This window comes from Heptranchias perlo, chromosome 21 (assembly GCF_035084215.1).
Source record: "Heptranchias perlo isolate sHepPer1 chromosome 21, sHepPer1.hap1, whole genome shotgun sequence".
Classification (NCBI taxonomy): domain Eukaryota; kingdom Metazoa; phylum Chordata; class Chondrichthyes; order Hexanchiformes; family Hexanchidae; genus Heptranchias; species Heptranchias perlo.
Window position 1 is genome coordinate 26061818 of NC_090345.1, and position 17404 is coordinate 26079221.

The 17404-nt window shown below is 41.9% G+C and overlaps 1 protein-coding gene across 1 annotated transcript; it reads right to left on the reverse strand.

Annotated features, from left to right (window-relative positions):
- Positions 1–423: 423 nt before the first annotated feature.
- mmp21 (matrix metallopeptidase 21) lies at positions 424–14827 on the reverse strand. Its single transcript, XM_068002348.1, has 7 exons — positions 14574–14827; positions 12490–13183; positions 12108–12247; positions 11116–11257; positions 3381–3638; positions 3132–3304; positions 424–723 (listed from the first exon to the last, which is right to left on the reverse strand). The coding sequence occupies exons 1-7, from the start codon at positions 14721–14723 to the stop codon at positions 424–426; spliced, it is 1857 nt and encodes a 618-aa protein (XP_067858449.1). The 5' UTR covers positions 14724–14827.
- Positions 14828–17404: the final 2577 nt, after the last annotated feature.

Below are 17404 nucleotides of genomic sequence, written 5' to 3' on the forward strand. Positions count from 1 at the left end.
AACAGTAAGTGCAGGTATTATGTTAAATTAGAAAAAGTTATCTATGTAGTACCTTTATGGAAAATAGATTAAGTATCCTTTTTGCTACATAAGTCTATACAGTTTACACGGTATTATAAATATGCCAACCTGAATATGCAGTATTAAAATATTTATCAAATATAAGAATCTTACTGCAGTATCTATGGAATTAATTCTACAACTGTCTGACACAGACTTTTACATGGTTTTGACTCTGATTTCTAGTCACTTCATTTTTGCATGTCTAGGTTAAAGTCTCTAGCATTAAGCTTAAAAAGCCGGCTAATGATGCATTTGCAATCCAAAACAGCCTTTGTTGTACATGCTTTAATCCTGATGTCCAGTCACTTCACTTTTGCACGTAAGCTTCCAATTTGTTATGAAGACCTTTTTGAAGCAAATTTAGTTCATGTTCAGCATTGAATAATGAACATTGCAAATATCAAACCATTGATCTGATATATTTCTCTTGGGCAATAATCCATTCAATGGCAATAATGGGTTCTGCTTTTTATCCCACTCATCGACCACTTTCCAAAAGAAATTGCTTTTGAAGAAAAAGATGGATTGGTAGTGATATGAGTAGTATACAGCATTCAGATTTTCAATAGGATGATCATTCAGTATCACTGGTGGAAATACATCTATAATTCTTTTTGGATAACCATTAATCTGGTTAGTATTCACATTGAAAGTAGTCACCTATAAAGAAAATGAATGTAGTAACACACAGGAAGTGACCATTTCAGATATTATTAAACAGCATTCACGTTTTGTTTCCACACAAATAAGTATCCCTGTACCATTTAGATGAAAAAAAATTAGACCAGCTTATAGAATCTTGTGATGCAGCCCCTCCCATTCATATCCACTCTAGTGGTTCCCTCTTGGTGCTGTGGCTTCTTCCCTCACCAGAGCTATTATCATTTCATTCAAATAAAGTTGCCATCAAATCTTAATTTACTGACTCCTGCTGGGTTTTTTTTGACCACTTTACTGATTCACAAACTTAAGACAATTTTTTTTAAATTGTGTTCTACTGAAGTGTGTTAACTCATTTTCACATTTGTGCCGTAGCCACAATATTTTGCAAAATAAAGTGATCACAACTAAGAAAATTGAATAATGGACATTAATTATTTACTTGTGCTAGTCAATTTCCTGTGGTGTTGCAGAGTCAAGATACTTGGACCAGGACTTGCAGACTTAATTCAGTCCCCATTTTAGTGTTACACATTCTGTCCTTTATTTTTTTATTTCTATTACAAATTCCTATGTCTACATTTATAATGGAAACTGCCTATGTAACTTTTCATACTGTATTTACACCCTCCTGCCAGTGCTGGTGTTGCAGTGCCTCCGCAAGTGGAGTGTGTACTTACAGCAACTTGTATTTATATACTGTAGCACCTTTAACATGTGAAGTGCTTTGGGACATTTTCCTAAGAGTATAATCAGACAAAAATTGACATCAAGCCAGATTTTGCTGGAGCAGGGCATCTCATGGCATACCCCGTTAGATTTTTTTTTTCCCCTCACCCTTCAGTTCACTTTCTGCCCCAAATTGCTAGAAGTGTGAGCTGATAACGGCGCACTGAGGGCAACTGGTCATTTGGGACCTTGGTGAACGACAGGACCAACAGTCTAACTCCTTAACCAAGGAGATTTAAGGATAGAGAAAGAAACAGGAACGATGGAGACGGAAATAGGGTGAATTAGACTCAAAGTAGGTGCAGAAAGAAAAATAGAGAGGGAAAGATTGGATTGAGAGAAAAGAGAGACAAAGGAGAAGTAAGATAAATTTTTAAATCCTTTAAGAACCATTTACTACCTGCAGTAATGAAACTCCACAGTTTCAAGTGTTCCCTTTCTGGGCTGGAGAGGTTGAGTGGCATTGCAGGAACTAAAATCTCATCATTGAAAGGGTCCTTATGCTGTTAAGTACCAGCCCTAACTTTCTATGGCCAATTTAATTCGCATTTACTGCACAAATGCAGCAAATTCTTGAAACTCAGGTTGACGGTGAGTTGCCGTTTTTGTGACACTAACGGCAGAATAGCGCAAATCGACCACCAATTTGTGACAATTCACATCTCTTCCTCGCCACAAATTGCTGGACGATTTACACACTAATAACGGCGTGCACGTTAAACTCACTGTTATTTTCCCAGCAAATTCTGGGCCTTTAGGATGGGGTGGCTAAAAGCTTGGTTAAAGAGGTAGGTTTTAAGAAGAGTCTTTGAGGGGGAGGCGGAGATGTTTAGGGAGGGAACTGCAGAGTTTAGGGCTTTAAATGGCTGAAAGCATGGCCACCAATGGTGGGGTGAAGGGTGTGGGGGATGCATAAGAGGGCAGAGTTGGAGGAACGTGGAGTTCTTGGAGGCTTATAGGGCTGGAGGAGGTCACAGATGGGGAGGGGGCAAGTCTTTAGGGGATTTGAACACGAGGATGAGAATTTTGAAATCAAGGGGTTTATGATGAGCACAAGTTTATGGAGGGTGGGAGATTGGAGGCCAGCCAGGAAAGCTTTGGAATAGTTGAGTCTGGAGGTAACAAAAGCATAGATGAGGATTTCAGCAGCAGATAAGCTGAGGCAGGGGCAGTGACGGAAGATGGAAGTAGGCGGTCTTTGTGATGGAGAGGATATGGGTTCAAAAGCTCAGCTCAGAGTCAAATAGGTCACCGAGTGAGACACCATTTGCAGAGGCAGTTTCCATCATAAATGTGGACATAGGGAAGTACATGTGGATGTAAGATTTTTAATATATTAGAAATGTTCAACATGAGGAATTCTAATCTTGTGAAACAGTTGAATCAGCTGAATTTCTAATTGCTATATTGGCTCTGGGCATGTGCTTGTAATAAAGTTTAGATAGTAATCCTCATTAGTGCATTCAGTGAGGCTTGCTATAGGGTTGCTCCATGATAGCATTAATTATATTTAGATCTGTCATTCAGGGGGGGGATCCTGCCACCCCTACCTGATCTGGCTTACATGTGAGCCCAGTCTCATTATGTGGTTGACTCTTAATGCCCTCGGGGTAACTAGAGATGAGTAAAAATGTTGCCGTGCCTGTGTCACCCACATCCCAAGACCAAAAAAAACTTACATTTGAACCTTTGAAGAAATATATGTTTTGGTCTCTCCTGTGATAGAAAGCTGTGTCAATTGGACTTGGAACACCTGGAAAACCTTCAGAAATTAACTTGGGATATTTGTTTCCCTCTGTGTCCTCTCTGTATGTTTGATCATTTTCATTGTCATATCTCCAGTATTGAGTACCTGTATAAGAGGACAAGCTCACGTTGAAAATAAAATTCCACGTCACAAATTAATTGTTTTTTGAGTATTCAATCACCTTTGAAGAAATAGATGGCATCTCTTGTCCACGTCCACATATGTACAAAAGCATCAATGCCACTACTTGGGATTCCTTGCCATCCAACTGAGAGTGCAATGGGATCTCCATAGCGTGTTCGATTATTACGATTTTCATAAAGCCAGTACAATTCATTTCTGAAGAAATATGTGTTAAATTGAATCATCAGCTCCCCATATTGATTTTTCTCCTTGTGAATCCAGTCAAATACTGTATCAAAGGGACTTTCACATACACCTAAAAAGAATAATGGATGTCAATCCTTGGCCACTTTTTCTTAAATTATTTGTTCAGTCATAGCCATTGAATACAAGCCATTATCATTTAGAATATTGTATGATGGTATTATGATAACAAGTGGGTCATGTGTGTTGCAGCATCATTGTATTAGTGACACACTTGGGAGTGTTTCTTTTGTAAGCCTGTTCGCAAAACAAAGTTTGCACCTTGATTTTTTTCTTAGTTCATTTCTCTTCTAGTCTTGCCCCAATTCTAGGCTGCTTATAACTAATCAATTATTATCAATTTGGATCAGTTATTTTAGACCATGGGTTTATTTAACTGTTATTAGTGTTGCTGTGTAGAATTATATAGAATTTTAGAGTTCAGAAACCGGCCATTCGAACCAACAGGTCTGTGCTGGTGTTAATGCTTCACATTTGGTCAACAGGAGACTTTGTTCACAAAGATGGAATATACCTTCTCTTTTTCAGCATTATAAAGCCATTCCTTTAATTCATGACCAGCCTCAATTTCCATAACCCACTTTGTGTTGTCAGATTACCTATTTAACATTTTTGTAGATGAACCAGAACTTCCTCCAGTTGAGGATTGGGAAAACTGAAGCAATCCTGTTTAGCTTCTGCCAAAAACTACCTTTGCTCACAACTCTCTTTCCCATCCCGGCTGCTAATGCAGGATGAAATAGATAGTGTACAATACAACCTCTTTGTTCTGTCCAATCCTGAGCTCCGACTGCATACTTCCACTTCTGTAAAGTTGCTGACCCTTTCCTCATCCCACCCTCTCTGCTGCTGAAACCCTTATCGATGCTTTTATTACCTCAAATGCCCTCTTCAACAGTTTCCCATACTTCTCTCTACAAACTCCAACTTATCTAAAACTTTGCTGCCAATCTCCTGCCCTGTACTAGGTCTCAGTTGCCCATCACTCATGGTCTTGCTGATCACCATTGGTTCCCTGTCTCCTAATGCATTGATTTCAAAATCCTTCCCCAGCTTACAAAACGATTTGTTCCATCCTAACTCTGTAACGTCCTCTAGCCATAAATCCCAGAACACAACCTAAGGTCTTCTAGCTCTGGGCTCCTGTAGATACCTCTCCCAGCTTTCCTCACTTGGCAGAATAGCTTTACACATTAGACTGTTTTCTTTATAGATAGAATATTTCAATTTTTTTTTATTCGTTCATGAGATGTGGGCATTGCTGGCAAGGCCAGCATTTATTGCCCATCCCTAATTGCCCTTGAGAAGGTGGTGGTGAGCTGCCTTCTTGAACCGCTGCAGTCCGTGTGGTGAAGGTTCTCCCACAGTGCTGTTAGGTAGGGAGTTTCAGGGACGATGAAGGAACGGCGATATATTTCCAAGTCAGGATGGTGTGTGACTTGGAGGGGAATGTGCAGGTGGTGTTGTACCCATGTGCCTGCTGCCCTTGTCCTTCTAGGTGGTAGAGGTCGCGGGTTTGGGAGGTACTGTCGAAGAAGCCTCGGCGAGTTGCTGCAGTGCATCCTGTGGATGGTACACACTGCAACCACGGTGCACCGGTGGTGGAGGGAGTGAGTGTTTAGGGTGGTGGATGGGATGCCAATCAAGTGGGCTGCTTTGTCCTGTATGGTGTCGAGCTTCTTGAGTGTTGTTGGAGCTGCACTCATCCAGGCAAGTGGAGAGTATTCCATCACACTCCTGACTTGTGCCTTGTAGATGGTGGAAAGGCTTTGGGGAGTCAGAAAGTAAGTCACTTGCCGCAGAATACCCAGCCTCTGACCTGCTCGTGTAGCTGGTCCAGTTAAGTTTCTGGTCAGTGGTGACCCACCCCCCCCCCAGGATGTTGATGGTGCGGGATTCGGCGATGGTAATGCTGTTGAATGTCAAGGGAAGGTGGTTAGACTCTCTTGTTGGAGATGGTCATTGCCTGGCACTTGTCTGGCGCGAATGTTATTTGCCACTTATCAGCCCAAGCTGGGATGTTCTCCAGGCCTTGCTGTATGCAGGCACAGACTGCTTCATTATCTGAGGGGTCGCGAGTGGAACTGAACACTGCAATCATCAATGAACATCCCCATTTCTGATCTTATGATGGAGGGAAGGTCATTGATGAAGCAGTTGAAGATGGTTGGGCCTAGGACACTGCCCTGAGGAACTCCTGCGGCAATGTCCTGGGGCTGAGATGATTGGCCTCCAACAATCACTACCATCTTCCTTTGTGCTAGGTATGACTCCAGCCACCAGAGAGTTTCCCCCTAATTCCCAGTGACTTCAATTTTACTAGGGCTCCTTGGTGCCACACTCGGTCAAATGCTGCCTTGATGTCAAGGGCAGTCACTCTCACCTCACCTCACCTCACCTCTGGAATTCAGCTCTTTTGTCCATGTTTGGACCAAGGCTGTAATGAGGTCTGGAGCCAAGTGGTCCTGGGGGAACCCAAACTGAGCATCAGTGAGAAGGTTATTGGTGAGTAAGTGCTGCTTGACAACACTGTCGACAACACTTTCCATCACTTTGCTGGTGCTTGAGAGTAGACTGGGGCGGTAATTGGCCAGATTGGATTTGTCCTGCTTTTTGTGGACAGAACATACCTGGGCAATTTTCCACATTGTCAGGTAGATGCCAATGTTGTAGCTGTACTGGAACAGCTTGGTTAGAGGCGCAGCTAGTTCTGGAGAACAAGTCCTCAGCACTACAGCCGGGATGTTATCGGGGCCCATAGCCTTTGTTGTATCCAGTGCACTCAGCCGTTTCTTGATATCACATGGAGTGAATCAAATTGGCTGAAGACTGGCTTCTGTGATGGTAGGGATATCGGGAGGAGGCTGAGATGGATCATTCACTCGGCACTTCTGGCTGAAGATGGTTGCAAATGCTTCTGTCTTGTCTTTTGCACTCAAGTGCTGGACTCTGCCATCATTGAGGATGGGGATGTTTACAGAGCCTCCTCCTCCCGTTAGTTGTTTAATTGTCCACCACCATTCATGACTGGATGTGGCAGGACTGCAGAGCTTTGATCTGATCTGTTGGTTGTGGAATCGCTTAGCTCGGTCTATAGCATGTTGCTTCCACTGTTTAGCATGTATGTAGTCCTGTGTTATAGCTTCACCAGGTTGGCACCTCATTTTTAGGTACGCTTGGTGCTGCTCCTGGCATGCTCTTCTACACTCCTTATTGAACCAGGGTTGATCCCCTGTTTTGTTGGTAATGGTAGAGTGAGGAATATGCCAGGCCATGAGGTTACAGATTGTGCTGGAATACAATTCTGCTGCTGCTGATGGCCCACAGCGCCTCATGGATGCCCAGTTTTGAGCTGCTAGATCTGCTCTGAATCTATCCCATTTAGCATGGTGGTAGTGCCACACAACACGTTGGATAGTGTCCTCAGTGTGAAGACGAGACTCTCCCCAAGGACTGTGCGGTGGTCATTCCTACCAATACTGCCATGGACAGATGCATCTGCGACAGGTAGATTAGTGAGGACGAAGTCAAGTAGGTTTTTCCCTCATGTTGGTTCACTCACCACCTGCCGCAGGCCCAGTCTGGCAGCAATGTCATTCAGGACTCTGCCAACTCAGTCAGTAGTTGTGCTACCGAGCCATTCTTGGTGATGGACATTGAAGTCCCCCACCCAGAGTACATTCTGTGCCCTTGCTACCCTCAGTGCTTCCTGCAAGTGGTGCTCAACATGGAGGAGGACTGATTCATCAGTTGAGGGAGGGTGGTAGGTGGTAATCAGCAGGAGGTTTCCTTGCCCATGTTTGACCTGATGCCATGAGATTTCATGGGGTCCGGAGTCCCCATGAAACCTTAGAAACGTTAGGGAGAACCAGGGGTCATGCATATAAGTTACACAAGAGTAGAACTAGGTTGGATGTCAGGACGTGGTTCTTTTCCCAGAGGAAAAGCCTATGGAACAAGTTGCCAACTTATTCAGTGACTGCAGATTTGCTACATACCTTCAGAAGACAGCTGGATCAGTTCCTGGCTGGGGCAAAAATCACAGCATACAAAAGGTAGATGAGATACTAAGTAATAAAATCATGGTCAATGTGGTCCCTTGGACTAGTTTTGATTGCATTATGCGGGGCGGGGGGGGGGGGGGAAGTTGGAGAGGAATTTCCCATTTTTTTTCTCCCTAAATTGGCCTTGGGTTTTTAAAAATCTTTTTTGCCTTTCCCAGGAGATTACTTGGCTGCTGGTAGGTGGGGGGTGTTGTGAATCATGATGCCTTTGTGGGACAGGCTCACTGGACAAGCTGTTCTTTTCCTGTCCCATCATTTTTGTATGTTTGTATCCTCCCTCCCTTCACCCCATTATTGCCAGCTTTACCTAGGCCTCTCACTCTTGAATTACCTCCTTAAGCCTCTGCACCTTGCCACCTCCCTCTCCTCATTTAAGATCCACAGTACCCACCTCTTTGACCAAGCATTTGGTCACCCTACTAATATCTACTCCTTTGACTTGGAATCTGTTTTTCCTATGCCTCTGTGAAGCACCTAAGGATTACATAGAATGTACAGCACAGAAACAAGCCATTCGGCCCAACAGGTCCATGCGGTGTTTATGCTCCACACAAACCTTCCCTCACTTCTTCATCTAACCCTATCAGCATATCTTTCTATTCCTTTCTCACTCATGTGTTTATCTAGCTTCCCCTTAAATGCATCTATGCTAGTCGCCTCAACTATTCCTTGTGGTAGCGAGTTCCACATTCTAACCACTCTCTGAGTAAACAAGTTTCTCCTGAATTCCCTATTGAATTTAGTAGTGATTATCTTATGTTTATGGGCCCTAGTTCTGGTTTCCCCCACAAGTGAAAACATTTTCTCTACATCTACGCTATCAAACCCTTTAATAATCTTAAAGAACTCTATCAGGTCATTCCTCAGTCTTTTCTAGAGAAATGAGCCCCAGCCTGTTCAATCTTTCCTGATAGGTATAACCTCTCAGTTCTGGTATCATCCTAGTAAATCTTTTTTGCATCTTCTCCAATGCCTCTATATCCTTTTTATAATATGGAGACCAGAACTGTTTACAGTACTCCAAGTGTGGTCTAACCAAATTACGATACAAGTTGAACATAACTTCTCTGCTTTTCAATTCTATCCCTCTGGAAATGAACCTCACTGCTTGGTTTGCTTTTTCTAAGGCCTTATTAACCTGCGTCACTACTTTTAGTGATTTGTGTATCTGTACCCCCAGATCCATCTGCCCCTCTACCCCATTTAGACTTATTATCCAAAATATAATACCTCACACTTATCTAAATTGAAATTCATTTGCCAATTACATGCCCATTCTGCAAGTTTATCAATGTCTTCCTGTATTTTGTCGTAGTTCTCGGTATTAACTATATCCCCAATTTGGTGTCATCTGCAAATTTTGAAATTGTGCTTCTGATTCCCAAGTCCAAATCGTTTATGTAAATGGTGAACAACAGAGGTCCCAGCACCGATCTTTGTGGAACACCACTTCCCACCTTTTGCCAGTCTGAGTAACTATCTTTAACCCCTACTCTGTTTTCAGTTTAGTAGCCAGCTTGCTATCCATTCTGCTACTTGTCCCCTGACTCCACATGCTCTGACCTTAGTCATGAGTCTACTATGCGATACCTTATCGAAGGCCTTTTCAAAATTCAAATATATTACATCTACTGCATTACCCTTGTCTACCCTTTCTGTTACTTCTTCAAAAAATTCAATAAGGTTGGTCAAGCATGACTTTCCATTTTGCAATCCATGCTGACTATTTATTATATTTTTGTTCTCTAGATGTTTTTCTATTATGTCTTTGAGTAAGGATTCCATTATCTTTCCTACCACCGATGTTAAGCCAGGTGGTCTATAGTTCCCTGGACCGGTTCTATCTTCCTTTTTAAAATATAGGAATCACATTAGATGTCCGCCAGTCCTCTGGTACTATTCCCTTTTCTTATGAATTTTTATATATATATATATGTAATAGTGCCTCTGCTATCTCTTCCCTAACTTTTTTTTAATATGCGCAGATGCAATCCATCCGGACCAGGAGTTTTACCCTCCCTACGATTGATTAGTTTATCAATTATCCCCCCTTTCTATCTTAAATGTCTTTATATCTTTTTTGATCTCTTCTTCTAATGTTATGCCCATTATGTTAGTCTCCCTGGTAAATACCGAGGCAAAGTAATTATTTAATATCTCTGCCACTTTGCTGTTATTACCTGTGAGTTTATTGTGTGTATCCCTTAGTGGCCGTATCCCTTAGTGGCCCTATCCCTATCCTGTTTTTTCTTTTCTACATTAAAGGACATTCTTTTCTACATTAAAGTCACTGTATAACTATGTTGTTATGGTGGAGATGGTGTCGTCACACCTCAGCATCTCATAGTAAATCAAACATCCTAACTCAATGGTTTCATGGGGACTCCGGACCCCATGAAATCTCATGGCATCAGGTCAAACATGGGCAAGGAAACCTCCTGCTGATTACCACCTACCGCCCTCCCTCAACTGATGAATCAGTCCTCCTCCATGTTGAGCACCACTTGCAGGAAGCACTGAGGGTAGCAAGGGCACAGAATGTACTCTGGGTGGGGGACTTCAATGTCCATCACCAAGAATTGTTAACTTTAATGGTCTTGCCCTTATGTTTCTAAACCTAGAAATAAACTATTGAAACAGCTCTTCTCTAAAGTCAGCCATTTCATTGGCAATCAGAACAAGGATGAAGCGCTGTACAAGTATTTTAATATGCACAGAGTTCTGCTTTCCACAACTAGAGAATGGAGTGATTAGGCTGTATAAGTTTGTGATGTTTGGTCACATCACTCTAAAAGCAGGCCCCAATGCCATACACTATCTGCAATATTACTGTTACTGATCATTCACTCTTTGGTTACTGGTTGTGTTAGCCCCAGACTATATTTACATAGAATTACATAGAATGTACAGCACAGAAACAGGCCATTCGGCCCAACTGGTCCATGCTGGTGTTTATGCTCCACACGAGCCTCCTCCCTCCCTACTTTATCTAACCCTATCAATATATCCTTCTATTCCTTCCTCCCTGATATGTTTATCTAACGTCCCCTTAAATGCATCTATGCTAGGTGCTTCAACTTCTCCTTAGGGTAGTGAGTTCTGTGTTCTAACCACTCTCTGGGTAAAGAAGTTTCTCCTGAATTACCGATTGGATTTATTAGTGACTATCTTATATTTATGGCCCCTAGTTTTGGTCAGCCCACAAGTAGAAACATTTTTTCAATGTCTACCCTATTAAACCTGTTCATAATCTTAAAAACCTCTAACAGGTCACCCCTCAGTCTTCTCCTTTCTAGAGAAAAGAGCTCCAGCCTGCTCAATCTTTCCTGATAGGTATAACCTCTCAGTTCTGGTATCATCCTAGTAAATCTTTTTTGCATTTGGAAATTTTCCTGAATATTTTAAATATCTGTGACATATGAAGCAGATTTTGCTGGAATTTAAATTTGAATGTTTTGTTCTTACCATAGAGTTGCTGAATAGCTTTCCTGTCGAGCCAATCCAGCTCAAAAGGTGAATCTTGTGGGATGTAGTTGGGCTGCATTACTGAACCTGTTCTGTAGATATGAGGCAAACCCAGTACGTGACCTAGTTCATGGACAGCCACCTATAGAGTTGGGCAGATTGAAATACTCCATGAAGTAAACTGACCAAACTATTGGTCCTTTCCATATAGCACATGTTTCCTTGAGCATTTCAATGCTGGCTGAATTGTTACATTAAAATAACATGCAGCATTGTCCTCTGAGCTGCTTTCAAAAATTTACCGTAAACTAAAACCAGAATATGTGGGTAGATGCAATACCTAGTGTGGTACCCAACCAGGAAAGTCCTTGGATCTGTACTGTTAGCTGATCTCAGACAGTGGAATGACTATGATAGTGGAGATACTACGATTAGCCTTACCATCTTGGAGTAAGGGAAACAGTCAGTTTCCGCTATTGCCATCCAATTACTGCACCTGCTGGAAAATGTAACTGTATGTTGCACAAGGACTGGCTTGGCTGTATTGCTCCCTAGCACCAGCCTGCTGGAACTCACTGTCTAGTCTCACTTGCACAACCATTGAAAGTATGTGGAGTTCTGCTTCCCCTTGACTAGAGAGTGGTGTGACTACACAGCACAATTTTCTGTGCTGTCTGCTTACACCACTCTAAAAGCAGGCACCAATGTCAAATAGTATTTGCAATGTCACTGTAACATGTGACAATGCCACTTAAACTTATTACAGGAGGACTGACTGCCAAGGCTACAGTGTCCCCACACAAATCAGTGCCTTCAGGAGGAGAGAAAAGTGATTAAAGTTCAAACATAACACAGCACTTATAACACAATGTTCTATTAAATGTTTAATGCTTGCATAATTTGGAATCACCTTGTTGCAAATTTCAACCAAAAAGAATAGAAAGCAAAATGAATAAATGTGAGGTTCAAAGAATGCTAGTCAAGATTCTTACTTTCAGCAGGCTAATTCCATTCCCATTGCTTGGGGTGGTAAAATGGTCATCATCATCAAAATGAATGTCACCTAATTGCCAGGCATGAGCAAATTCCTGACCATTGCCATCAAATGTCCGAGTGCAGCCCATATGTCGACCTAGAGCAAAAATGGACCTTCAATTATATTTAGTGCGGCATATTAGTTGATCTTTCCTTAGGCCAGTGCACAGAATAATTTGTGCAGCAATTGATGCACATAAACCTGCATCTTTTGTTTATCTTAATCTTCATTTTATTGACACATAAAAACTACTATATTTCATGCTATTGAGTAAATTAGGTTCTGAATGGTCTGTATTAATAAAATGTGCCCTGCATTTGTACAGCCATTGACATTACCTGTGCCAAAGCCAAGTTTGATGTCAATCATTAATGCAGGAGAGTGGGTATTCTCTTCAAACTCTAAAGGAACGACTTCACTCCACATCCTAAAAGCCATTCTCAGCACATGTTTCTGGTCTTCAATGGAGAGCTGGTTGCTGTAACCTTCTCCCATCAGGCGCCACGTAAGCTTTGGTTTGGAAAAGGCCATTCTCGGTGCCCTGTTAAACAAGTCAGGGCCAACCGATACCTGTCGTCTGGGAGCAAACAATAACTGCAAAAAACGTTTTTTACGACCATTGGAACTTATAGTCACATTGGTACCACCATTATTATCAGTTGTAGTTTTGTTGAAACCAATGTTTTGATTGGCGATTGACGTCTCATTGTCCATCAAGGTATCATTGGATAGGACTTTATCTGGGACCCCACATCGCGGTTTGTTCATAACTCCCTTTGTGGCTTTGTCTAGTTCTCCTGTCACAGGTATGCCATTGATCTTCTGGAACTGTTTTAAAGCCTTTATGTAGGCATTGCTTTTAGTGCGCTCAGCCTGAGGTTGTTCCCTTTGTCTGGAACCATAGGTCCCTTCTTTGATAAGATCCAGCACATCTTTAGGAGCTGGATGCTTATCTGCAAGATTCTCCACATTCTGGTACCCGATGTTCTTCCAGTTTACTTGTTGTGTCCATCCATATTTAGACAGGTATTGCTTCAAAAAAACAAAATAAGTTCCAAGATTCAAGAAACATGAAGTGCCAAAGTTTAATAAATGAACTTTCAGTTCAGATAAATAAAAAATACATAGAGGAAAACTTAAAGGAACAATATGACCTGAATATGGACCCAAGGTTTTAAGTCCAAAGCATAACTTTTTAACTTACAGAATTGTATTAAATTTTGAATCCACTTTTCTTTCTCTTTCCTTACCCCTCCACTAAACAGCTAATCACAGGAGTGTCAGCCCTTTATTATATGGCCCAAGTGACAATTTTTAATGTCAAGCCAATGAATGTTGGTGAAATACTCAACTCTGAGGACTGTGGTAGATGAGCCTGATCCTGTTCTAACCTAATGTCCAGGTACATAACCTTTTAGCAGAAACCCTTATTGACTTTCTTTTTCTTCCTCTACAAGCAGGCCAAATATGGACACTCATAGGCCAAGCATAAAGAATGGTCACAAAACAGAAAATGCTGGAAACACTCAGCAGATCAGGCAACGACTGTGGAGATAACAGACAAGTCAAATGATCACTTGCCTGGTTGAGATTACCTAACTCAAGATAGAGAGGGGACCAAACACAGAACCTTTGTGGTAGGTACAGCTTGATGCCAAACGGCATGGTACATTTACCAAGTGAACCAGCAGGAAACTTTGTCACAGTATTGTTGCATGTAAGCACTTGTCCCATGGCTTTTCTGTATATTAGTACAACACAATCAACTTGTGCATTCTTGCTGTATGTTGCTCCATGTGCAGTTTTATTTTTTAAAAAGCACTTTGTTTTCGATGATATCACAGTACAGCAACAGAAAGTTAATGCCACTTCTTTTGCCAGTGAAAAAGTAGTTAACTCATGCTTTTGAGTTGCAGCATTTTTCAGCGATGAATAATGCATTGATTTTGCTACCACTTTCCTATTCGGGGTTGGAAAAACTGGACTTTGTGACAATGTAGCAACATTTTGATTTTTTTTGACAAGAAGTAACAGTAAACTTCACTGATTTTCAAGTATGATTATTCAGGACTTCCAGATATGCAGTAGTATGACATTGAGCAGATGATGAGAATTGAAATGAACAGAAAAATACTGTTGTATAACTGCATCTCATACCATTTCGAATAGATGGATCCACTCAAACTGCAGTTAAATTACTGATTCTTCATTGTTGCTAGGCGGAAAACTACATCATATCACACACACCTGACCCAAAACTACAGCCCTGCCTACCGAGAGGGATAGGAACTGCTCAGAACCCACAGTAATACAAGTATTCTCCAAGTAAGAAACCAAAAAGATAAGCATCCCCTACTCATTGATTTCAGTACATTAATAATTAAGCTAAAGCAACCCACGACTGCGAGGCGTATTTTCCTACCTCAGCTGCCTTCTGGTCAAGGATGGGACGTGCCCAACGTTCAGAGGATAACGCGATGTCCGAGTGATCGCGAATATGAAAGAGTTTCTCGCAATCAGCCCATGTAATGACTGTGACCAGTAACACACTCAACTGGAAAGCCAGCCGCATGCTGATGATTTCTAAGAATCAAGCCGTTCTAGCCGACGTGCTTGGATTAATGTACCACAAGTCACCAGACTCTTTGTCCCAACCCACCTTCAACCAAACTTCAAATAATCTCTTCAAGATTCGCAAACTTTCTTTTTAACCCCACCGGTGGAGGACACATCGATCCTCTGAGTTCTGGGTTTATTTATTAACAGACCAATGGTATATTTACAGAAATATCATTTCTGTTTGGTCCTTTTGCTCCTGCATTGGCAATGGGGACATGCTGAGATCTGTAACCAGGATGAGGTCAATCCCCTGTTTGTACTTCTGCTGTTGGTTAACAACTTATATTTAAGTTATGTAAATTTGATATCGCCTTGAATCTCCTGGAAGTTCCGAGCTTAAAATGAGAAACTGACTTTCAAATGAATTAAACTTCGCGTTTTCGAGTCTACTTATAAAGTAACTTTCAGGATTTTTCTTTTACATTTTATACGGCCTTTTTAGATAAAAACAATTTCAAATTGCCCCACTCCTGTCATAGGTAAATATAATTGTAAGTAATTAAGTACAATTTTCATTTCGCCTTTCGGTAAAACAGAAAGAAAACGTTTTTGAAAATCGCATACCGGAAAGAATGCATTTTGTGAATTTTTCAGTAAATATTTATTGACAGCTGAACAAATCTGCAGGATATTTGAGGACGTTGTTAAAAGCAAACTGTAAATGTTCGGTGTTGACTGCAATTTAAAGGTTAATTTGCTCAGCTGACAGGAAAAGTGTGGATCAATCCAACCTCACTTTTCACCTTTTGTAAACCACTTACAAGAATGCAACCTCCGATAGCGCTGTGTTTGCAATGATTTTTTTTATAGCTCTGTGTGGTACAAAGGAGACAGGGGAGATTTTTAATTCAAACTTCTAGATCGTATAAAAGTAAGAGAATAGGGAAAAAGAGCCGAAGCATTTGATTATCTCAGCGGGGTACATCCTTGCTCTGTGTAGACCACTTAAAAGATAGAAAAGGGATTTGAGCATGGAGATTTTATCCTCAAATGTTTTAAATGTTTATTCTCAAACATTTTATTAGTTATTCATTTAAATGGGCTTGCCTGTAATTGGTGATATAAAACTGTAATATGTGAAATTTGACAGGTTGGAGATATGTCTTGCTTTAAATCATAAGTGACTCTGTAGAATTGATAACTCAATTGGAGGTGCTCAACGTGCTACATAGAAGGCCGACTGCATGCCTGATGTACACTATGCATAGCAATAAGCAATAAGACCAGAAAGTGCTTTCAGACTGCACATTCACTGTGTTTACAGCTCATTAAAGAGGCTAATGTTAAATGAATTATGGCAAGCCTTGTAATGCATCTGGAGCCTGTTTGTTTCAGGTCTCTCTAGGGTTTAAAATCGAAATACTGAGTTGTTGGGTGACCCTTTCCTGCACATAGAGCTATCCTTTGTTGCGACTTCCTGCTGCATGCCCTGTGAATTGTGCCCTTCTCCCATCACAATTTTTTAAAAGGCATAGCTTAAAGGGCAGTATTCAGCCCCTTACCAGCTGCTGCTGCCCAACAACCTCCACGTTCTCTCGGCGGATCATGTGCTACTTGTTGGGAGTGCCATCTAACAATTTAAATGAGCTGACCTTGTATTATGAGGCAAGATCAGTTTATAGCCATACAGGCATGGCCAGCATCCAATGTCAGCTCCTACGTTTTTATATATCATTATGAGATCTTGTAGCTGTGTCAGCATTACGGCCACTTTAATTTAACTTAATCGGGCCTCCTCCCGATATCCTCACCATCACAGAAGCCAGTCTTCAGCCAATTCGATTCACTACACATGATATCAAGAAACAGCTGAATGCACTGGATACAGCAAAGGCTATGGGCCCCGACAACAACCCAGCTGTAGTGCTGAAGTCTGGTGCTCCATAACTAGCTGCGCCTCTAGCCAAACTGTTCCTGTACAGCTACAACACTGGCATCTATCCGACAATGTGGAAAATTGCCCAGGTATGTCCTGTCCACAAAAAGCAGGACAAATTCAATCCAGCCAATTACCGCCCCATCAGTCTGCTCTCAATCATCAGCAAAGTGATGGAAGGTGTCGTCGACAGTGCTATCAAGCGGCACTTACTCACCAATAACCTGCTCACCGATGCTTAGTTTGGGTTCCGCCAGGACCACTCGGCTCCAGACCTCATTACAGCCTTGGTCCAAACATGGACAAAAGAGCAGAATTCCAGAGGTGAGGTGAGATTGACTGCCCCTGACATCAAGGCAGCATTTGACCGAGAGTGGCACCAAGGAGCCCTAGTAAAATTGAAGTCAATAGGAATCAGGGGGAAAACTCTCCTGTGGCTGGAGTCATACCTAGCACAAAGATGGTAGTGGTTGTCCGAGGCCAATCATCTCAGCCCCAGGACATTGCCGCAGGAGTTCCTCAGGGCAGTGTCCTAGGCCCAACCATCTTCAGCTGCTTCATCAATGACCTTCCCTCCATCATAAGGTCAGAAATGGGGATGTTCGCTGATGATTGCACAGTGTTCAGTTTCATTCGCAACCCCTCAGATAATGAAGCAGTCCGTGCCCGCATGCAGCAAGACCTGGACAACATCCAGGCTTGGGCTGATAAGTGGCAAGTAACATTCGCACCAGACAAGTGCCAGGCAATGACCATCT